This window comes from Lycorma delicatula, chromosome 4 (genome assembly GCF_047948215.1).
Source record: "Lycorma delicatula isolate Av1 chromosome 4, ASM4794821v1, whole genome shotgun sequence".
NCBI lineage: Eukaryota > Metazoa > Arthropoda > Insecta > Hemiptera > Fulgoridae > Lycorma > Lycorma delicatula.
The window spans coordinates 51,581,907-51,607,219 of record NC_134458.1 but is presented as its reverse complement, the minus strand read 5'-3'; the positions used below and the strand labels follow the sequence as shown (position 1 = coordinate 51,607,219).

The window sequence follows — 25,313 nt, the reverse complement described above, 5'->3', positions numbered from 1 at the left end:
GTTCTTGTTTATAATATTTTTATCATTGTTTATTTTTCTTTTATTTATTTTAGTCAGTTTATCATACTTAGATGTAAACTCTAATGACTTTTTTTTTGTATATTTTCTCTTATTTTAGAAATGATATGGCACAATTTAATTCAGTTATGATTTCAAAATTATAAAAGTACCATTAATATTTAATTTATTAAGTTAATAAAATGCTATTAAAAAAAAATTATATAATAAAATCAAGTATTTATTATTATAGTTATATGTATTTTTTTGGTACACCTTTTAAAATCTTAATTGTTCATATATTACTTATACCATGAAAACTGCTAGTTATTTTAATTTAATTAATTATATATATATATATATATATATATATATATATATGTATATGTATATATTTCTTCCTTTAATTTTATTGCAGTTTTATCTCTTCCATTGTGTATAATTTTTTTTTATGAAATCAATAATTATTTTAAATATTCATTAAAGGAAATTGTTTTCACATAAGAAATTTACTATTTTTCTTTTCAGGAAGAATTCATTTCTTTTTGAAAAATAGAAAACGGTATGAAAAAATCTATACAGATTTTGTTTTTAAATTTTGTATAAATAATCAAATAAAAGAGATAAAGATATGAAATTCTGTAATACAGTGCTGTGATGTACATTTTACCTGATAGTTAAATTAACGAATATATAAATTATTATTAAATTATATATGTTACTTATAATTATTATAATTTGTCAATTCATTTCAATCCTATGTATTTAAAATAATTATTTGCATGTTAATTTTTTGTTTAATTTTATAAAAAAACTTACTTAATTATACAAATCCTTTGATGTCTTAGAAGCTATCCAAGGCTAAAATTGATGAAAGAGAATTAATTAGAATCTAAAGGGATTTTGTTGCCAAAATGCTCTTTGGAAGGCTTTTTGTAAATTTTAAAATTGAAATCATAAAAGATAATGAAGTGTGTATCATATTACTTAAGACATAAAGTTAAGTCATATTCCTTCATGTGTACTGTATCAGAATTCACTTTGTCGCCAAGTATATTTCTATTTCGTTCTTTGTGCATCCACAAATTGAATCCAGTACTAGTGTATTGCAATGTTTTAATAACATATTTGGCCATTTATTACATACGTATACACACTTTTATCAGTCTACTATTATCGTTTATCAACGAACATGTTAAATTGAAGCAGAAGTTGGTATCTGATGTTAGATTTTTTTTAGGTATTGTGTTTTTTCATTATAAAATAGTGAAGAAGCTTTCAGCTACCTGATAATGTCATATGAAAACCCAGAGGTTTTCATTTTATTTCATCTTCACTATAATCGATTTCTCAGCCTTTCTATTTACTACAAAATATAATGTCTGAAAGAAACAGTGGGGAAACATTACCATTTCATATTTATTGCAATGAATCATTAAGCTTCTATCATAGGTTAATATTAATACTATTTAATTTTATGAGAAGTATTAAGAACCAGATAATGCAATGGTATCAGTATACACAGCTCTTCTCTCTTTAGTCTCCATGTTAAAAATAGTTTTAATCATTTTCCTTAAGGTAAGAAATAGTAATGTTACTTCTTGTATTTAAAGTAATTAATTAGTGTATACTAATATTATTCTGCATTAATTGATTTCTTTCTTATACATCAGTCAGTGTTATTGTTTATTCTACTAGTAATCAGCTATAATCTCGCTTAACATATTTACTGGGATCCTGAAGTTCTTTGGTCTCTGGTATTTCTCGTTCCTTTAACTCTAGAGGGTTGTGAAAATTGTGAATTCTTTTGTTGTTAAATGTAGCATTCATAAAGGCCTAATTTTTATTACTGTGCAGTTCATTTGTGGTTTTTGTACAGTTTATTCTTAATTTTTTTTTAATATTTTGGAGTAAAGATTTATTTGTTTAATGTAATCCAATATTTGTTTATTTATTACTGTAATATTCATTTTCTTTTGTTGTAAAAATTGCTGCAGTACTTGTACTGCAGCAACAGAGATATTTTTACAACTAAACTTTCTATTTACTTATTACAATGTATTATAACTTGATGTGTGATTTTAAAATAAGATTTTAAATAAAAGTAGTATATTTATAACAAGTTTACACCTTCATTATATTGATAAGCAGAGTGGTCTTTTCTATCACTAACGTATTATTTTTCTAGCTCATGTTATTAAGGTTTGAGTTTTTCAATTTAAAAATTTTCTGATTTTTATGACTAAGAAATATTGTTTTTTTGTAATATTAATATTATTAGTCTATTGGAGTTTCTGGATTATTTGACCTGAAGATATTTTGCAGTATCTACTTTTTTGTTTGGTGCTAGAGCCAATGAACAAAGTGGCTGGGCAAGGTGTGACAAGAAACAAAGTATCATCATATATATTTTACTATATTTATACATGTATAACTTTAATTATTGGAAAAAAACGGCATGTCTGGTGCAGGTGAACACGTATAGTGTTCACCTGGCAAGCGTAGTTACAGCACAGTGAACTTCAACTTAAAATCTTAAGCATCATCTGTCAAACATTATAGCTGAATATGTGTACTTGTCATAATGATTTTTTTTATAAAAAATAGATAGGTTTACATATGCATATATGTAGACACTTTTGATTGTTTATAAAAAATGTATTTTTCATATGTTGAGAGATGGCTACTTATATAGTTTTACAGGAAATTTCTCAGATGTATTCCATGTGTACACCATGATTCGTATAACAGATATCAGCTTGGTACTCAACTTCATCACAAATATGTGAAAGCATATTTTGCTTAACACCAGCAACAGCATTTTTGATATGTTGTTTTAAAAGTATTCCCATGTCAAGTCAGAACTTCTTAGAGGTCAATGCATCAACTTGATGTTTTCATCACTTAACTTTTTACTAAATTCATTACTTAACTTTTTACTAAATGAAATTTATGAGGCATCATTTTCAACTTTCTGCAAAATTTTCCACCTGGTCGATTGAAGAATTTGTCATTATGAACTCACTGATCTAGTCAATCTACTCAGAGTATGTTGATACACAGTACAGACACAATCCACTTGTTTTTCTGATACAGGAGGCATTCCAGAACTTATTTCTTAAATAGACTATATATATATATTTTTTTTTTCTAATTGCTTTCTCCAGTTGTAGGTGCATTGCCTTGATGGTCACTCATCGCACTTTGTTTTGAAGCATCACTCCATGATAGTAACAGTTTATTTTGGCTAATTCAAGCACACAAAAAACTTTCTTCACAGGAGTAGCAACTTATTTGCCAAACCGTCTGTGTAATGCAGTAATCAACATTGATGTCAATACCATCAGTTATACAAGTTAAAAACATTCACTGTAAAGCAGCCATATGTATTAGAGTAATGTCTTAACTTATGAAAATTAAATTTTTTATAAACCTCACATATGTTTACTTCATCTATAATCATCCTGTAAAAAGGAATTTTATTAAATAGATTAAAGAAAAACAGCATTTAATCATGGGAAATAGTTTTCCTAAAAGGGAATAACAGCAAATTATCATACAACAATGCTGATGGCCAATCAAATTTATTTTTAAGATAATAATGTTTACAATGCAGTATGTATTTAGTTATTTGAATATCAGCTGTATCCTTAAATTTTGATTGTAAAAAATGGAGAAAAATAAATTATTGAGGTTACATCTATTTACTTCAATAACTTGCATATTAGGTTATCTAAAGAGATTTTTTTGTCATGTCTTCTATGGACCATGTTATGAACAACTTAACTTTGCATTTTTTTTTACTAGCTTTGAAGCTTTGCCAATCTTTTCATTCTTTTACTTGAGTTCATTTTTATTCTTTTGTTGTAGGTTTCCCTCTTTTTGCTGTTGGTTTTTTCCTAGAAACTGTAAATTTTGTTTAAACATTTAACTAATAATCCCTTTCTTTTAATTTATTAATAAAAATGAAAATATAAATAAACATAACCTACACTTAGAAGTTAAATAACAATCTGTAAATTAATTGACAACAGACTGCTAGCTGGAGAGAGCTGTGTGCAGCCACCTGGTGCACCACCATTGGTTCAGACTGCACCACAATTTTATGCTAACTATTAAATAATAATCCCTTTCTTTTATTAATAGAATTAAATAAATAAAATTAATAAATAATAATAAGTAAAAAAAAATTACAAATTTATACTATTATAAAAAGAGGAAGGGGATTTTTGTTCGGGATAAACAAAAAACTACTTAACCAGATTATTACCCATGTTACTTGGTATAACTGAGAAGGTTTGTCAATATATTTCGTGTTGAAAAAACATTAAAAAGGATAATGCTTCACTCTCTCTCCATACATAGTATGTTGACTCTCCACTAAGCGGCAGATAGGTTGCGCTCTGGCAATAACTTTTTACGTAGTATATTGGCTCTCTGCTAGGTGGCAGATGTATTGCGTTAAATGCAGTCTACTGAATTACGAGAGCATAAGCTGCTGATAATTGTTAATTATTGAATATCAGACAATATTAATTTGTTTTTTTTATATACATATAGTAGTTAGGTTAAGGCAGTTGTATTCGATTTCTCAGGTAATATAATATTTTGGTTCTGTGATAGGCGGTAAATATTTGATTATTCAAACTTATTTATCTATCTATTTTGGCGGTATTTGTTGACCAATAAATATTTGATTATTTGAATTTATTAAATAAATAAAATTAATTAATAATAAGTAAATAAAAATAATCTATAGTTAGAAATTAAATTAGATATAATCTGTAAATTAATTGACAACGAACTGCTTCTAGCATAAGAGGGTTGTGGATGAATCCGTGTACACGGCTCTCCACATGAAATAAAGAATCCTTTTAGTTTTAATTTGTTTAAATATATTTTTCATGTTGTAGAGATAGCAGGCATTTAAGGTTGTCAACTGATTAAAATCTGACCAGGTCTTACATCAGTAAGAAAATTTTGTCCTTTAACAAAAGTATTTAACTGCAGTTGAGGGGCTCTGATTAGTAATTATCATCCTATATTAAAGAACCCCCTGACAGCATTTAAAAATTTTCATTGAAGGACAAAATTTTCTTATCAATGTAAGATCTTATGAGAACTTACCTTTTTTGGCAGTCTTGTTTTTTAATTTTTATATTTGTTATTATACAGTTAAGTTATAAATGGAGATATTTTGAACATTTGAGAGCATATAAAATAAAGAATTTTTAAATTTTTACTGATTATCTCATTAAATGTGAACTACAGTAACAAATACGGAAAATAGCCTAAAAATATTAAAAATACATAATAATAATAAACTTAAACATCTGAAGAAATATTACATTTATGAATACAAACATACACTAATGACAACCAGTCAATTTTGAACTCTGAAAACGATATAAATGGGCATACCTGTTGCCAACTGGAACTGCTGTTTAGTTTATCATGACAACTATCAGTTTTTACATATAATGATGGTTATGCGTTACCAGATAGTATTTCAATCTATTTATTTCTACAAATGCTACAATACAATCTTAGATTTAATAAATAAGAACAGTTTAAGCATAAAAACAAAATAAAAAGTGTACAGTTAATTAGTTTTAACTTATAAATATTATTACACAATATTATAACAACAAAATAAAAATTACAAGCTTGAAGGTGGAATTGTGGATAGATACCACATTTAATACTTACTGTGTTCAGGCATCATTAGAATGAGAAAAAGCACAGACTGTGCACTTGTGCTGAATTATAATTTATATAAAATTAAAAATTGGTATACAAAAAATAAGTAAAAAAAGTGTGCTAGAGACACCAAAATAGAATAATATATAGATATGTAAGTTGTATTGTATAAAACAAACCAAAATTTATGAGTTGCAATCTTAAAAATTTAAATAAAATGATACCTTACAATACTCCTGAAATTACATATTAGCAGTACAACTTGCAAAAATACAAGAACAAAGGGAAAAATAACAGAATAGATCATCAATTTAAAAAAAAATATTTCAACAACTAATGAAAACTACCAGTTTTTAAGACTAGTAATTTTTTTAGTTATATACATTCTTAAAGGTACAATTTGAACTATACAATGCCACATCATCAGTTGCTGTACAAAACGGAAAACTAAAGAAGATTAGTAGACAAAGAATCCTTTTTCCCCTTCAGAAAATACAGTACAAACTAGTGATAATTTATATACAATAGGTAGTCTATCGAACCTTTTGTGCATGAGATAACATTAATATATTCTGACAAAAGTCTAGGAAGCCCAGCATGTAAGCAGTCATGACATCGTGAATGACCTAAACATCCATCACCTAACTATTAAACCATTTGGAGAAAGCTGGCTACAAAAAGAAGCTTGACATTTGGGTGCCCCATGATCTGACTCGGAAGAATTTACCCAATCAAATTTCTATTTGTAAATCTCTACTGAAACATAATGAAATCAAGCCATTTTGCTGATCACAAGTGATGAAAAGTGGATAACCTACAACAACAGTGTGAGAAAAAGATCATGGTTGAAGCGAGGAGAAGCTCCACAGCCTGTGGCAAAGACCACACTAATGCCCAGGAAGGTTATGTTGTGTTTTTGGTGGGATTGGAAGGGCATCATGAATCATGAGCTACTGCTGCCAAATAATAGACTCAGAATTGTACTGTTATCAGTTAGTATGATTGCACCCAGCAATTCAAAAGCAACAGCCTGAACTGGTCAACAGAAAGAGTGTCATACATCATGCTGATAATGCCAGACTGCATACATCTTTAACAACCTGTCGCAGATTTAGTGAACTTGACTGGGAGGTTTTAATGTATCTGCCATATAACCCGGACCTGGCACTGCTATTTGTTTCGCTCTTTCCAGAACTCTTTGAATGATGTTAAATTAGTTTCAAAAGACCCCTGTGAAAACTACATGTCACAATTTTTTGAGCAGAAACCATAGAAGTTTTACAGCTACAGGATTATGGTGTTGCCAGAAAAATGGCAGGTCATCGAAAAAAAATGGTGAATATGTGGTTTCGTAATGTTACTTTCCAATAATAATAATGTATTCTCAATGTTGGCCTCCAAAGGCCCAATACGTTTTAGACAACTAGGTATTTTACTGTATATTTATATGAAAAATTTAATTGTATAAATTATAAATGATCTATTTTTAAAACTAGGTTATATTTTTTTAGTTTTTATATTTGTTTTAATGTTCATTATGTTTCAGTATTTGTAATTATTAAATTTATCTTTCGTGCAATATTTATATGAATATGACATATTACGACTTCTTTTATCCTACATTTTTCTACTACAAATAGGGTTCTGAGTAGAATCGTTAACAAGTTTCTTCTGCCATGTCTGTTTATATTCTCTTCAATTTCAGATAAACATTTGAATTCCTGATAACTCATTTCCTTTAAGATCATTAATAATTTTTATTCATTTTTTATCTGTCTAGTTTGATCCTTCTAGCACTGTTATAATCAACCCTTTTCCTCTCTATTTCTTGGCCAGTTATCTTTTGTATCAAATTTTTCTGATTACACTTCTCTCATTAGTTCATCAATTTAATTTTATGTAAAAAAAAAAATTTTGTGTTAAAAAACTGAAAAGTTAGTTTTTCACAATTTACAACAAAAAACTGTTATAAATTTCAGAAACATTAGTAAAATAACTCTTGGAATGCTTAAAAATAAATTATTACCCAAAACGCTAATATTATATTAAGCCTAGAATTTAATACAACACAAGTTTTGATTGTTATTAAGAATCTAAAACTACCACTGCAGACTTATAATCATGAAGATTTGAGTCCTGTGGGACTCAAATCATATATAATATATATATTAATTATATCATATTATTCTGACAAGCGTTAATTTGTAAGATTTATAAGTTTTGAGTTTCTGACTTATAAGTGCACAAATTACCTGGAAAGTTTGAAATTTCTTAACTAAGGGTGAAAAAGAGCATTATGTTTCTGATAGTCCTAACTCCACAACCCATGAAATGAAAATAGACATTTTATGAATCAATATCACCTGCAGTTTAGCATGTATACAGCTATAATTTGGAAATACAGATCAAAATTTGACTTTACACTGTTAAATAAATATAGACAGTAAAAAATCAAATATTTTTAGATTTACTTAAGCAAACCACTACAGCAACATAATAATGACTGCAATTTGCATTTGTTTGTTTAACTAAGTTTGATTACATTTTTAAGAAATCTTAGAACATGTGATTATAGACTAAGATACATATGGAATGAAATACTTATTTTCAGATGTATATTTATAATATAAAAAAAGCTTTTTACAAAAATCAAATTGTTATAGTAAAAAAAGGCATGTTGCTGTACAGAAAGAATTGATGTAATCTAACTCTTGCTTTTTAAATTGTTAAAGTAATATAGGACTAAAAGAAAAATCTGAGACCCAACATTCTTTGTATTCTCTCTACTAGTTGGGAGAGAAACCAAGTCACTGAGGCGGAGGTTTCCGTTGCAATCAAAGCCAGAAGCCCCCGACAAGGCTACGGGTGTTGACGGGATCGGTGCCCGCCCATTCCGGAATGTTCCATCCGCTCTTATAGCGACCATAACCACAATATTCACGTCAATTTTGTACGTTGGATATTTTCCGAATTGCTGGAAAAGTGCAACGGTGGAATGCCTACCCAAACCTGGGAAAAGTCTGCTCTTCCCCAGAATTACAGGCCGATTTCCTTATTACCAGTGTTGTCAACGCTATTCAAAAGGATTTTCCTGCAGAGACTTAGGCGAGATTTGGGAAAAGGAGTACGGCCTGAGCAATTTGGGTTCAGGAAGGGCCACTCGACGACCCTCCAACTGGTTAAAATAATCGACAGTCTTGTCGAAGGCCTAAATAGAAAAGCGATAACTGCAACCGTTTTTCTAGATGTGGCTAAAGCCTTTGACAAAGTTTGGTATAGCGGCTTGCTGTATAAACTCGCACATACGACGATTCCCTGTCGTTATGTCAGATTGATACGGTCTTATTTACTAGACCGACAATTTGTTGTACGCGTAGGGGAAACAATCTCCTCCACCAGAGACGTAGCCGCTGGAGTCCCCCAAGGAGCAGTGCTTTCGCCGTTTTTGTACACGGCCTACGTCAACGATATGCCGCTGTCGGAAGGAGTCAAAATAGCTCTATACGCGGACGACACGGCATATTATTATGAATCCGGAAGTGTAGATTACGCGATCGAGAGAATCCAACGGCAATTGGATCTATTAGAGCCGTGGCTCGATATGTGGAGAATCAAGGTCAACTGTGAAAAATCGGTGGCAGTGATGTTCACATACAAGACACGTGCTCCAGCCAGGCAGCTGGAAATCTCAGGAGAGAAAATCCCCTTTGGGAAAACAGTCAAGTACGTGGGAGTAGTCCTGGACAAACGGCTTACCTTAGGAGAACATGTTAAATATGTGACGCAAAGGCCGTCAGGCCCTCACTATACCCAGTACTGAGCAGTGCCAGCCCATATCCACTCGCGACCAAATTGCTCATTTTTCGGCTATACGTCCTGCCGATTCTAACATATGTTTACCCAGCATGGGGAGCTTTGTTGAACTCCACGCTTCAAAAGAAATTAGAAGCCGTCCAAAACATAGCGTGGCGGACGATATTTGGAGCACCGTGGTTCGTCAGAAATGTCACTCTTCGCTACGGTGCGGGACATCGTATCCGATGTGGGGGTGGCGCAGGCACGCAAACTGTTCGGGAGAGCGGCCGTGTCCGAACACGGCCATCTCCGGGACGTTGCCGAGAGGACCGTACTCCACAGGGTATAAGAAAACGGCTTCATGCCGTATAGACGAACCATCGTGAAGAGGCGGTACGAGAGTCAAAAAATGACAAACCAGGCTTAGGGTCCTCTATATCGCGTAACCTATTAATGGAAACCGCGCGAAAATTCCGGCCGCGAAAGTGACCGTTTTCGCAATTAAATTTTGTTAAAACTATAAAAAGCTAGACAACACTCCACATCGTCCCACGAAGAGATCATAATATCATTTAGTGAGCATATGTGACTCCCTCCGGAGAACGAGGCGCATTTCTCCCTCCAAATAACTAGGGCTCCGGTAGGCGCACTTCTGCTAGCCCATAGGTACTGGTACCGAAAGGACTTCAGCGAATGTACTGAAGGGGAATCACGCCGGGATTACTAGACTCAAAAGCTTAGTCTCTCACGGTCAGAACCAGTAAATAAATTTCACGATGGTCCATACGGATAGGAACGCAAATTACCAAATCCGTCCATAAATAAAATTAAAATTTATAACCGCCACTAAATAACCGATGAAATCCGCCCGATAATAGAAAGGCACAGCAGCAAGGGACATTGTCCAGGCTCTGTGATCTGTAGGGATAAATATTGAAACTTCCACCATTCTTGCGTTCCGTTCCGTTGGGAGAGAGTATAACTAAATGATCATATAGTTTAAGGATACTTCCATATGCCACACAATATTGGAAATAGGTATGGTGTTCCTTCAAGAAGCCCGATCCTGTTCTCACATAGGTATTTAATATTTGGTGGAAGAAATACTGTTACAACATATATTCAAGCTGGTAAATGCAAAATCTTTGAACAGTAATCTGCTGCCTTAGCCTGTCTGTATGTTTTTTTAGCGTTAGAGACACCTGCTTTCTGAAGGGTTCTTGAACCTACCTTTTGATTAGGATTATTTGTCTTATGCTGATGTTTCACCACAACTATATTGCCCATTCTCACTATCCACCCTATTTTCTTTTCCTCAATCCTCACCTACTTTGGAATCTGCGGACCTAGATCGCAAGTCCCACTAGATTGATGCTGACGGAGGGAGGACTAGTAGCACCAATTCACAGCTTTAGTGTCTGGAGATTACATTCCTGACCTGTTGCTTTATAATAAGTCCCTGTCAGCTGGGCCTCCTAATCGCTCACAAAATACAGTTAAAATAGTTCCAAGAACAAAATATAGTCAAGCATCTGCTACAGTAGTCACACCAGGAAAATTTACTTGAACTGTGGTGTGCACTGTTTGATTCAATCCACATTCAGCACTGTTTTTCTAATTCAGTTAACATTCCTGAGAGCTTTATCCACTTGCATACACGATGTCCTGCCAACTCATTTTAAAAACCGTCACTTTTTTAAAAGAGACTGATTATTCACCTTATTACTTTATATTTATGAAAAATCATTTAATAGTATTTTTAGTAAATTGGGGAAGGACTGTAATGGGCAGGTTATGAAAAATACTACCATGCAGTAAGTAGATTTTGTAGTCATTTGAAAGCATTTTGCTTGCTGATAAATTAGTTTGCATTTATTGGATAATGTTTACAGTGCAGTTAGGTTGGCTTTAATTTTGCAACTGTCCTGTTTTTTTTTTAATTTCAATATGTCCTTATGTTTCCAGTACATTGAATACAATTTGATTAATACATTTTACCTCTCATTGCATAGAGGACATTTATTTATAAATAGTATTAATTTAAAAAAATAAGTGTTTAGAACTTAAATAATTTACATTCTTGTGTGATCTATGTGTTACTAGACTGCAAGGATTTTCTCAGTACTTGTATCCTATTTTATAACTGATAGCAAGAATAAACATATGAATGCTGTGGCAAAAGTATACCTTAGTCCATTCTAGACAGCACTAGCTTTGATGTTAAATTTTCAACATTTGTAATAACAATGGTGTAACTAGCAAAAACATACCATTAAAATTAAATATATTTGTATTTATTTATTTCTATTTTGGTGAATTTTTTACAACTAATAATTATTTTTTGTCTTTTTTTTTGTTTTTATCATTGAATTGCCATTTTAAAAATATTGCAATAAATAGATTAGATATAAATTGTTTTTATTTTAAATTACTTAAAATTAATTATTAAATTTATATTTAAACTATTTATATCAAATTAAAAATAATATAAAAAGTTGTGAAGCACAACCTCAGACAGTTATTGATTTTAACAGTGTTGTACAAAGCAAATAAGTAATTGTTTTTAATATTAGAAATGCTACACCAGTGAGCATACTACACACAAAACACAACCCTTACTGCAATCCTCATTGTTTTACGTTTGCTGTCAACCTATGTAACATATAATAGGGCATATTTCTAACTTAAATGTTCATGTGATATTTTTTCATTTGCTGAATAGAGCAAAAAAAAAGTCTTTTTGCTGTAAAAAAATTATTAACAGATAATAGCTTTGTCAATGTGGTTACTTTTTTCAGTTTCAGATGTAAGAATGAATTATTAAAAGCACAGTCTCTCAACTTATGTCATTTGGTCATAGGTTTATTATTTTAAAGTTTGCTTTCAAAGTAAAAGTTTCAAAGATATACATTTTTCCTGTTAACAGACAGCATTTCTAAAATAAATAATTAGTACAAAGATGCCTGTTCAATGATGCTGTTGCAACCACAAGATGAAGATCGCATTTCCCACTCTTCAATCTCAACTTTTTCAATAAAATTATATATGGTGCAGTGCCATGGTTACATAACAATAAATATGTGACTCCTATATGATTAAAAATAAAAAGAATGTAAGATGGCTAAAATAAATAATGAAATTAGATAAAGTATGTGTAAAAACTTAATGTTTGTAAAACAAGAAAAAAAATCATTGAAATTAAAAACAAAAAGTAAATAAATAGTAACTTGAACTGGTGGGTTAGCACGGTTGAACTTCATATTATACACAATCCAAGAATTTCCACATAAAGGCAATCTTACATTTCAGTCATAGAAAAGACACATTACACAAGATAATGTGATCTTTTTTTAATAAAAAAAAATGTAAAAAATAATCCGTTTTATTTTTAAGAATATGTTCCCAAATAACTTTTTAGGACTATAATCCAGTTTACTCCGTGGTAATACCACTCTCCAATACCACTTTACTCAGTGGTATTGGAGGTGTTATTCATCTGCAGTACTACCAAGGAAAGAGCTAGATTATGATTCTTAAAATATATAAAAGATATTCTGGAAATATGTTTAGAAAGTAAATTATGATTATTTTTTTAAATATAAACTCTTTTCATCTTGCTTATCAATAAAAAAATTCACAATTGCTGGTGGTACCTCAAAAAATGTATATTTCATTTTCTTAATAGGCGTTGAGGTCTTTTTAAAACAAATATGACCTTTTTTTTTCTTGAAAAGTACTTGCATGTTAGTGATAAAACATTAGAGTGCAGCTATAGTATCTTCCTTTTTCCTGTTTAGCCTCCTGGAATTACTGTCAGGTATTATTTCAGAGGATGTTATGTATGAGTGTAAGTGAAGTGTAGTCTTGTACAGTCTCAGGTCGACCATATCTGAGATGTGTGATTAACTGAAACCCAACCACCAAAGAACACTGGTGTCCATGATCTAGTATTCACATCATGAGTATCAATGCTAATTTATGTTAAATCTGTATAAAAGTAACTGCATTTACTAGGCCTTGAACGCAAGAACTCTCAACTTCCAAATAAGCTGATTTGCGAAGACGCATTCATCACTAGACCAACCCAGTGGGTACAGCTGTAGTACCTAATACACATGTGTTTTATTTCTAACCACAGAATCAATCGGTTGTTCAATAGCCATTGTGTGTGTTATTGTAACACAGGCTTGTCACATTTTTATTTTGTGCATAATAATGGAATATTTTGAACATTAAATCACCAAGTTCTGTCAAAAGCTTGGTGATACCCAAAGCGAAATAATCTATGTGATTAAGTAGTCTTTCAGGAATGAAACTATGAGCTTTAAAAATTAAAAAAAGTGATACAATCTTTTTCAAAGTGAGCAAAATTTAGGTGAAAGTGATAGCACACCAGTACTTATGAATATGCCGAAATCTAAATGTCATTGACGTTCGCAGTTTGTCTTCAAGAAGCAAAGTGAAACTGATACTGACTTTTTTCTTTTGACTATTGTCAAATCATGGATGTGGCAATTTTATTATGATAACATGCCTGTTCATTCACGTCTAATCCAAGATTTCTGGATCAAACAGAATTATCAGGTTGACAATGCTCTACTACCCAGATATGGCTCCATGTAATTTTTTGTTGCCCAAGCTGGATGCCACTAAAAAGGACAGCGGGTAGGACATAATGACGAACGCGATAGCACAGCTGGTAGCCATTTCCAAAGAAGTCTACGAAAATGTTTCCAGTAATGGAAGGGCTGCTAGATAAGTGTATGGGGTCATAAGGAGACTACTTCAAAAGTGACTGGATTTCTAGGTAACCTATTTATCTTTCACGGCCAACGGTTAAAATGTTTTTGAACATACCTAACATAATTATTTTTGAGTCCATTCTGAAATAAAATAATGAGATATTTTGATATTCTGGAACGGTTGAGCGTGTTCAATAATTTGAAATTGGAGGCATAGTTTTGCGCGCAAAAGAGTTTATATTACGCGGCTGCTGAAGCGAGGAATAGTCGTAACTTTATCGTATTTAGATGTGAATCGATCGAAAGTTTTGACTTAAAAACACGCGACTGATACTTGTACGTTAAATCGATGGTTAGATCACGTATAGTTGTTGTTTTCATGTATCGATGCTAATTTATTATTAGGTTAATGGTTATCATGCTGTATTGTTACAAGTTACTTTGTAAGTGATAATACATGCATAAAAAAAAAACTGATAACATTGTTATGTAATTTGTATGTCATCAAATTACTTTCTCTTCAATGTGCGTTATTAAATTTGGAACATGTCGTCGGCCTCGTTTAATTTTACTCGTAGATTCGTGCATCATAAGTTAATTAAGTATTCGTCGTTGAAAAAGAGTACAACTTCACGTATCCTTTTTTGTATGAATAGAGTGTATATGATTTATTAATTATTCTACAATGTGATCATTATAAGTCATATATAGTGGACATTAAATTTACGCTATCTATAAATAAATTACTAATCAAAGTTCATGTTAAAAGTTTATCCTTTTTGTAGTGACTTATTACTCTATCGAAAATTTTTTATCTTATATGAGTATGCATTTTTAGTTATTTTTGTGAATGTCTAGTGAAAGAGTTTTTTTAGTTATCAGTTTTTATTAATGTTTTTTAGTTTTTATCGATGTATTTTATTTATTACAAATGTTAACCTACAAGAAATAATTTATTTTTAACCTTACAATAACCATGTATGTTATTCAATTTAAAATAGTTCTTAAAGTAAGAACTTTCATTTTGAAATTTATTTATTGAAGTAATGAAGAATGTAGCTGACTCAGTTTTGTTCATATCCCTTACTGTCCAAACACATTGCCTGAAATATAAACGGTGATTTATATTTTATTCTGAATGTCATATGTGTGTTAGTAGGTGTTAGTGGACTAGCTGCCCCAGTAAGTGCTTTAAAGTCATTTCAGCTTCTGTACAGCTGCCGCATACTTGGCTATAACAGAATACTTGGATGGATCCATAGGTAGATCCAGTACCATTAGATCATATAAACAGCAAGGATGTTGTAACTCTAAAGGTCCCCACTCTTTAATATGAATCCAGTTGGCATTCACCAGAACCCGCCAGGGGGAGAAGATATCAAGGACTGAGGAAAGTGATGGATAGTGAGAAACTGTTGATCTATCCCAAGAGTAAATATATTATATAAAAAGTCAAACAGCTTCACTCAAAACCTGCTTCAGTACCTTCTCCAGGCAGTGAACATCCATCCTCTCCAAAATTCCTTGAGAGATCAGGGTATTTTTTACCAGAATGGGAGCAGCATGTTACTCATCAACAATCTTGTGTTGACCACCTGAAATATATGCTGTAGCAAATTGTTTTTCCTCCAGTTATAGAGCTATCCTTGAACAGGCTTAATTTGACCAGACTAAACCTGTTTGAATTCTGATTCACACCAGAATTGATATAAGGGTTTTCCTGAAGGTACAGGGACTCTTAGACATTTCTTGTCAAAGAGCAAACAAGATTAAACTAATGGCCAAGATGCTTACAAGGAAAAACTGGTTCTCCTACCCTTAAATACTGAATGACTATAACAACACTGTTACATTAATCACTTTTGTTTGTGATTAGTTTCCAGTGGACCTTTAGTTGTGTTTGCCTGTACACCCTGTAAATATGAAGCAGTTAACATTTTTTGACTTGTGAACTCATATTTATTTAACACTAAAATAAGTAATTATGAGGATAAATTATGGGTTTTCCTAATTTACTGATTGATCATGAAAAAGAGTGTCTGAATTGGCTGCAAAAGTAGTAAAAAATATAGTGGCATTTATTCATGAAAAAACATCATGAACTGTAAGTACTGATGGTAAATAATTAGCACCATAATCTGCTTGCATCTAACCATATCTATAGCTAATAAGGTTTCTCCTACCTTAGCTCAGGATGAACCAAGAAAGTAATATAATATCAGAAAAGAGTATTAAATATCTGTTCTACAAGGAAATAAGCCATTTTTTTTAGTAGACTTTTAAAATAGACACTATTCATGCCTCCTTTAAGAAGTTTATCCATATCACGATTGTATGACCTTTCCAACTGTTAAGTAGACTATGTAGTAAACAAATTAAGCCTAGCATTTTAAGAATATTTTCCTTAATTTTTGTCAGATTATGCTTCATTTTCAAGTAAATCAAAAGGTAAGTTTTAGTATTACAATACTAGACTTAATGTTTAATAACCTATTAAATCTATTTTTGTTTCACATCCTGAAATGAGTTTTCCTTGTTATTTTTCCTTTTACTGCTGTTATTTACTAGTATCTTTACATATTTGCTGTACTATTATAACCTAAGTTTATTATTTTCATTTACTAATGTGGACATTAAGTGGTTCTAAATTTTTTTAATTTTATAAAATTACTCTGATCAAGATTCTACTATAAATTTGTATAGAAAACAAGAATAAATGATTGGTGGCTAAAGTTGTTTTGGATTGCTATTGTCGTATGACCTTAATAAACCTGGGAGTAGGGATGAAAATACTAAATTAAATATTTTTATTATAACATACTTTTTGTAATTTTTTAGTTTAATTATTATTATTATTATTATTATTATTATTATTATTATTATTATTATTATTATTATTATTATTATTACCATTACAAACGTTTAGCAACAGTACATTATTTGATTATAGTGCAGTACGGAATAGAGTATATGTTTTATTGCTTATAATGTGTGCTGAACAGTGTTTAAAGGGTATATGACACTTATATTAACAAAAATTTTAATATTACAGTATGCTCATTATAAAATTTATTTTTGAAGATATAATACAGATTTTTTTAATTATTATGGTGAGCAACATTAAAAAAATGAAATTATTATACTCAGAACTGAAAAATAAAATTTCAGTTTTGTGTAAACTAAAACTGAACATTACTCACGTCATGATGTACATTCAAAAGGTACTCTGAATAAATCTGTCATTTTATATTGTTTAAGTGATTTTTAAGCCTTATGAAAAATAATGCTTCAAATGTGTAATAATAACACTTGCATCTCATCTGCTTCTATCTAAACTTCAAAATACCCAATACTTTTGAATTTAGTGTTTTATAAAAACAGAATTCAGTTTCTCTGTAACTAATAATCATGTTTCTACCTGTGCAAGATTCTTCATTTTGTGTTTCATGTATGGTTGATGCTTTTTTTATTTCTTAATCTTCATCTAAAATTTTTTACAACTGCTGTGAGTGGCAGCCTTAGAAGTAAAAGGATATAATCTCCACACCACATTTAAGAAACCATTTCTCGTAAATACTTGCAGTTAACTATTTACACCCGTTCCTAGGTGCAGTTTCCCTTAGGATGGAAGCTGTATGCTTTTGTAATTCAGTAACTGAATTATATTAGCAAACAATATTACTTTAAAGTCAGCCAAAAACTTTTAAAAAATGTATAATTTGTTTGTATTTCTAGTTTTGTGGTCATGGGAAGATGCACTAAATCTGGAATCTCAACTTGATGAAGATGAAAAGATTTTAAGAGACTCTTTTAGGTCATACTGTCAAGAAAAGCTTATGCCAAGGATACTTTTAGCTAATCGTAATGAAAGTAAGTTTTCAACAAATTTATTTACAATTTAATAATAGATCACCTTGATGAAATCCTTAATGAACTATGTAATATTAAAACTGATATTAATACCATAAATTATGTATGAGTGATTCTTTTAAAAGGGTTAACAAGGAAGTTAATGAAGTAAAAGAGAAGTATCATCTATTAAAGCTGATACGCTATCTTAAAACTGCAGATTGTTATTTTTAATCAATAAATTCTCTTTGCACTCAAATTTCATTTATAAAATGATTAAAATTGACAGTGTTCAAGCTATTGAAAAAGAAATTGTATATTCTGTTTTAATTGTGATTTAAATTTTAAGGAAGAGAGATATTAGAATCAATATATTGTCAGAAAGCTCTGAATATTTTCCCTCCCCATTAGTTATTGCAAAATTTTTGCATAACCCTGTTAAACTTAAAATTATAACACATTCTGAATTACATAAAAATGATGTAAATAGATTAGATTTCAGCCCTAGTAAACTGGTTTCTATTTTTATCAATGATTACCTGTCACCACTGAACTACTATCTTTTTAAGAAAAAGACCGCCTTAAAATATTAGAAAAAAATCAGTTACATAGTGTTGCGGTAGAAATGGTAATATTTATATTAATACTCAAAGAGAATTTCCATCCAATGACTATCGATTCACTGGATGAACTATTTATATACCTTAATAAAACTGCATGATCAGCAGATATAGAGAATGACTGAATGTAGATTCAGAACCGAGCACTGATGCATCAGTGGACACAAATGCCAAAACAGTCTAATCGAAAAAAGAAAACTTATAATCTACAAATACACATTTCATAAAATGTTTTTAGTGAGAAAGGGAATTTAATCCTCTTGATGTTCAATTTATTTACTACGGAAGAAGATGGTGAATTTTATTTAATTGGTCATCATACGTCTGCAGGTTTTTGCTCCAGATTGTCAAGGTGTGTGATTATTTATTCAAAAGTGGATTTTTGGAACATCATAAATTTTAGTTATTTGTTTAATTTATTAGATTGAAATTGAGGCTGTAACTTGAAGTATTTTTTGTTTATGAAACCTGGATTTATTATGATGCGATTCTACTTTCAGTGTACTTAAACAATTATGTTTTTTTTCTAAACCCAGTAAATCTCACAGCTAGAACCTCCAGTGATTTAATCATTTCTCTAAGGAAAAATACTTTTTCTGTTGATTTAAATTTGAGCCGATCAATTTTTATTTTTCCACTTTAAATTGGATAATTTTTATTCCAGGTATAGTATACTTATCTCCATTAATGAATGATTATTTATTCGTTTTCTGAAGATCTTTCTATTATTTATTATTATATTATCCAGGATTTTACTGTGAAGAGGACAATTTTGAAGCTCATATTGTACCATTTAATGAAGTGGTAGAGGGAACATTTGAAAGTTCCCTTTTCAAAGATTATATGATGAAATCACAGGATTTATTTGTTAATAAAAGGGGCTCTCTGTAAGTTAATCTTATGAATTAGTAATTTTTTTTTAATATGGCTGAATTTTAGGTGATATAGGTAATTTTACTTTTGTAAGTAATTTTTATAAGTAGAATGTTTTTATTCAAATATTCTTAAATTAATTAGGATTTTATGTTAAACATTGAATATGTTAACTTTTTTCCTTTTTTCATATCAGTTGGATTTAAATTTAAAAAAAAATAATTATATTAGTCACTGAATGTATATGTTAAAGACATTTATTCGTTGTTTTGAATGCATTTTATATCTCAGGCTAAATGGCAACAATATATATGTGCACTTGAAATTTATATTAAAGCACTGATTATGTATGTTAGTGAATCTGGTATTTTATTACTCATCAGAGTTTAGAAACATCAACTAATGCACAAAGTCAGGTAGTATTGTGACTAAGCTTCTTGCTACCTGTGACTTCCTGTTACATTAATACCTCCTTCATTATATTGTTAGTAGTGCTACACTACTTCAGACATCCTACATAGAATTACTGTGCACTTATGTGTACACTTTTTAAACTTTCAATTTGTAATGACCAATTTTTATGCCATTTTGTTTTATATATTCATAATTATGGTCAAATGAAGAATGTTTTCAAATTCATTGGTGAATATGCATATTATGTATTATATTCATTGACTGTGTTATTTGTGTCTTCTTTATTTATTACATTGAGCAACACGTTAATATTTCAAATAGATTCCTTATTTATGTAAGGGCTGGTGGTTACATTTGTAAAAAGTTAGAATTTTAAGTATCTTAAGTTAAGTAGAATATTTTTTAAAACTAAAACCTTATTTAATATTCTTAGACTGAATGATTGAAAAAGGATTTATACATATAGAGTATTTCATTTTCATCGCCACTGGCGATTTTCTCGTAAACTACACACAATACAAAAAAAAATGACCTAAACAAAAGTTACCCAGATCGGAGGGGACACCTCATGGTGACCTTGGATTTGAACTTGACCTTGACCTGATTTCAAGGTTAACATGATTTTTTCAAATGGAATCACCTATTTTTGATCCCCCCAATGAAAAGAGCAGAAAAGTTTACATTGGAATATGTGGCCACACATTTGGCCTTGGAAGTGTTTTGAAGGTATACAGCTAACCATCAGAGATAATGTTATATGGGACAGTACCAGATAGTAACCACACTTTCAGCAACTTAGAAACCAGTAACTAAATACGTGTGAAAAGAATCAAGCATCCGTATAACACTATCTCGGATGGTTAACCGTATGACTTCAAAAACGTTGTAAGGTCATATGTGTGATAACACATTTCAATATAAAGTTTTGTGCTATTTTCATTGTTGGGGTCAGAAATAGGTCATTCCAAATGAAAAGATTGCATCTTGAAATAAGGTACTCCCTCAAATATGAGTAACTTTTATTTAGGTAATTTTTTTGTATTGTGCGTAGTTTACAAGAAAATCGCCTGGGGAGATTAAAGTGAGACACTCTGTATATACACACACACATATATATTTTAGAATTATTTTATAGTAACTTAATCTATTATTGTTTTTCTTTTATCAAAGTATGTATCAACTCCTATGCAACTTTAAACAGTTGTACTTGAAAAAAAAGTATAAAAAATAGATTTTGATGAATAACTTTTGCATAAATTAAAATTAAAATAAATTTAACTGTTATGTTTTGACTAGAAGAGCTGAAATTTTCAAACTTGACATGAGCGTATACCTTAGGTAATAAGCTATTACTAAGAAGGGATTTTTCCTCACTCTCACAAGTGGGTGAAAAGAGTTGCAAATTAGATTTTCAAAACCATGTTATCTAACTGTCACTATGTATTTATAATGTATTATTGCAATAATTAGCCATATTAGAACTATGATCTCAATATATAATATATTAAAAACCTATTATGTAGGTTTTGTCTTATATGTAACGAAAATTTAGTTTGTCCTATATAGAATAACCCACGTTTTAACCCTTGTTTTATTTTATACCCACTTCTTTTAAGTTGTTTTGGTTAATTTTTTTTATGTATATCATTAATAACATTTTTGTTACTTTTGGCTGTTTTATAGCTTCTAAAAAAAAAATTTAGTGTAATTTAAGAGCACCATATTCTCTCACCTTTAGCATTTTCCCTCTTTTCATTATGATTTAATTTTGACTGTTTTTTTCTTTTTGTTATTTTTACTATTCTTAAAGCTCTAAACAGCTGGGTAATGAATTGGTGCAAGTAATAAATAAATTTATTTTAATAACTTCATATTTTTTATTAACTACCAGATACAGTCATGAATCTTCTTTGTAACTTCAGGTTGATACCAGTAATAACATATCCAATTTCTTTTTACAAAGTTTATGCAGTAATTTAGCTATAACCTTTCATCAGTTAAGTGGCTTCCAGTAACTTGAGGAATTACAATGTTAGAAAAAAAGAAAAGTGACCAAAAGCTGTGGAAGGAGTAAAGTTACCTGATTGACTGAAACACTAACTGTATACATAATTGTTTATTTAACAGTTTAAATTTTGAACGCTATCGGGATATTTTGTTATGGGCTCAATGCCTTATATTGCTAACAGTAAGGGGTGGTTACCGTATAATTTCATCGAAGGCGATCTTGGTGGCCGCAGGCATGAAACCAAGAGACTTGATTGTGTCTGAGAGGCAACAGCGTTTTGTTGCTAAGACAGGTGAATTGACTTCGGAGAAAATAAAGGATATAGAACACCATAGTGACACCCTGTGGCAGGCCCTCTTTCTGTGGAGACAGAGTGTGAGCGTTATACGCATGATCATTTTTGCCTAATGTTGATTTTCGAGACATCTCTTGAGTATACACGAACAAGTATGTGGTGCAATTTCTTTCAGGGCACAGCGTTTTTCAGGACAGATAACAGAAATTCGGCCTGATAGACTCTGGTATGTGTTCGCAATGTGGATTGTTGGACGATGTTTATCATGTGATATATGAATGTGTTAAGTATGACTTAATGCGCATGGAGACTATTGATATTATCTTGATAGAGAGAGCTTGATATTATCAGGTCACCACTTGATCTCCATGTTAATTGGAAAAGCCAGGCCAAATGGGTGATTGTAGAAAGTTTTATTGTGTATTTGGCTAAAGAAAAATCACTGAAGGACTGTGATCTTTGCTTGGACTTTACTTCTTTGAGTTTATGTTTGGTTTTATTGTTGTCTTATTGCTATTTTTGTTTCTGTTTGGTTATAGATTTTTTTTTTGTTTATGTTTTATGTTGCTGTTATATCTCATTATGTATTGTTATCGTTATGTTTTTGTAGTGTTTTTGTGTTGCGTTTTATGATTCGTTGTGTGTCAAACTCATTTTTACTTTTGGATAGGTAAAGTTCCTTTGTTCTTAAACAGTCATTCAGTCTTGTCTGAGATGGCTAGATGTGTTTTGATTGGAGTTTATGTTAGTAGTACACTGATGGTAATGTCGCTTGAGACATTCGCATTGATGGCATCCTGGCTGAGGTTTGACTGAAAGATGTCATTGCCTTGGTACTGAAGTTGACCTCTGGTGAAGCCCATAAGGGCTAGGTACGAAGGGGGTGGCGTGGGGACTGAAACCGTCCCATGGAGGGTGTCTTCCCCTAAGGGGTCTGGATGTGTAAACTAAAATAAATGATTTAAATTAATTGTTGGATAATTATTGTTTATTATTATTAATCAAAATAATGTTGATTACATTTTCTTTGATTTTTTTTTTCAGAATTTGATAAAAAAATAATGAATGAATTAGGTGAAATGGGTATTCTTGGTTGTAATGTAAATGGTTATGGATGCGCGGGAGTTTCAACTGTTTCTTATGGATTATTGGCAAGAGAAATCGAGAGGGTTGATAGTAGTTACCGTTCAGCAATGAGTGTACAATCTTCTCTTGTCATACATCCAATATATGCTTACGGATCTGAAGAACAAAAGCAGAAATATTTGCCAGGATTAGGTATGTATTTTCAGCTATGTTATTTACATCTGACCATTCTGTAGGTTAGTTTTATGTATGCACTGTCAGTTTATAACTACAGTTGTAGCAGAATCCATTTAACGTAATCTTAATCATTTACCACTTTCACCTACCACTTGAAAATTTCATCACTTTATGACATTTAAACCAGATTTAGACAAATTGTAACTAATATACAATCAAATCATTCCAGTAAGTAGTTATAATATTGATGAATCGCACATTAAATGATTTGCATGTTCATTCAGGAAATACATCCTGAAGATTTTTCTTGAAATAATTAGATCTTCAATTATCTTCTGTAGCTCCTAGAACATATCATATGAAATATGATATTAGAGGTCATCTTCATATCATATTTCATAATGTCATTTTCATCTCTTCCGTGTTCTTCCTCAACATTTCAGTCATTCACTTTGGAGCTTCTTTATTTATTCCTCTTAGCTGTTCTCTTTTCCTCCAACTTTTCATCATTTACTTCTTTGCCAAGGCCATATATTTTCTTAGTGTTCACTTCTCAGCTATAAGCAACATTAACATTTACTTAAAAGTGTCATCTTTTTACCTATTACAGCAGTGTTTCTCAACCTGTGGGGTGCACTCCCTTATGGGAGCATGATAAAATTAAATGGGGACACGAGCATATCGAAAAGAAAATATTAAAAAAAATTTATTAATTTACTGAGAAAAAAAAAATACATTCTGACATAATAAAAAATAAAATGCACATTTACACTGATATAATACACTTTTAAATAGGCTTGTATCAGTACTGCACAATGTTTTTAATAATTAACTTATCAATACTAAATTAAAAACAAGTTTAATAATTATTAGTTACTCCCTTGGGCTTGTCTTGCAGAGCAAAGTTTTTCAAAGGAAGGTTTAATATTAGAAATAGACACTCTGATTTCTTTTTCTTTATTTAGCTGAGATCTATATTTTGTCTTCAAAGTAGCCACTGCAGAAAATCCAGTTTCGCAAAGGTAGGACGTTGAAAATGGTAATAGCATATGAAATACTATTGTTTTCAATGTAGAAACTCATCATCCACCCCTGCCTAAAATTCAAAGAGTGATTTATTACTAAATAATCTTGATTTGCTTGAAGTGCTGTGAAGTCTATGAAGATTTCTTCTATGGCAGTTGAGAGCCCTTTGGGAGTATTTTGAAATGGATCCGTAACTCACTTGTAACTTGCTACCAAGTTGTTGTCGGCAAGAAAGTACTTTTAAATTCTTTGCCAGCATAGCTACATGATTTTCAGTGGTTGCAAAAACAACTTTCACATATTGTTCTTCAGCCTTGTAAGTTTTAACACATTCATCCTCATTTGGAAACATTTCTAGTTTTTTTGCTTTAAATTTCTGCTTCACAATTCCAATTTTCTACAGAAAGCATTAACTTTATCACTCATATTCAACATATGTGTATTTGTTTCTTGGAGTTGAAGACTCAAGGTATTTAATTTCTTGAATACGTCAACCAAGTAACTCAATTCCATCACAAATAAACCATCTCGAAACTTCTCAGCTTCTGGTCGGTTTTCTTCTTCTAGAAAAATGGCGATTGCATCTCGTAATTCATAAACAGGTTGCAAAAGTTTCCCACATGATAACCATCTTGCCTCGCAGTAAAATAGTAACGCAAATGTACTGCAGTATGACCCTTGCCATTACCATGACCCCACTTGAGTTGTGGGGCCATCAACATAAGATGACA

The 25,313-nt window shown here is 30.9% G+C and overlaps 1 protein-coding gene across 2 annotated transcripts in view; it reads left to right on the top strand.

Moving 5' to 3' along the window:
- Positions 1 to 14,632: 14,632 nt before the first annotated feature.
- LOC142323389 (glutaryl-CoA dehydrogenase, mitochondrial) overlaps positions 14,633 to 25,313 on the top strand; it is a 35,940-nt gene continuing 25,259 nt past the window's right edge. Inside the window, exons 1-4 of one of the 2 annotated variants that reach the window (XM_075362953.1) lie at positions 14,633 to 14,868; positions 16,653 to 16,682; positions 17,970 to 18,104; positions 23,338 to 23,571. In XM_075362953.1, coding sequence (XP_075219068.1) covers positions 14,781 to 14,868; positions 16,653 to 16,682; positions 17,970 to 18,104; positions 23,338 to 23,571 — 487 coding nt within the window. In that variant the 5' untranslated portion in view covers positions 14,633 to 14,780. Of the gene's footprint in view, positions 14,869 to 15,095; positions 15,213 to 16,652; positions 16,683 to 17,969; positions 18,105 to 23,337; positions 23,572 to 25,313 lie in introns of those variants that run through there. The other variant, XM_075362954.1, reaches the window with a different exon arrangement.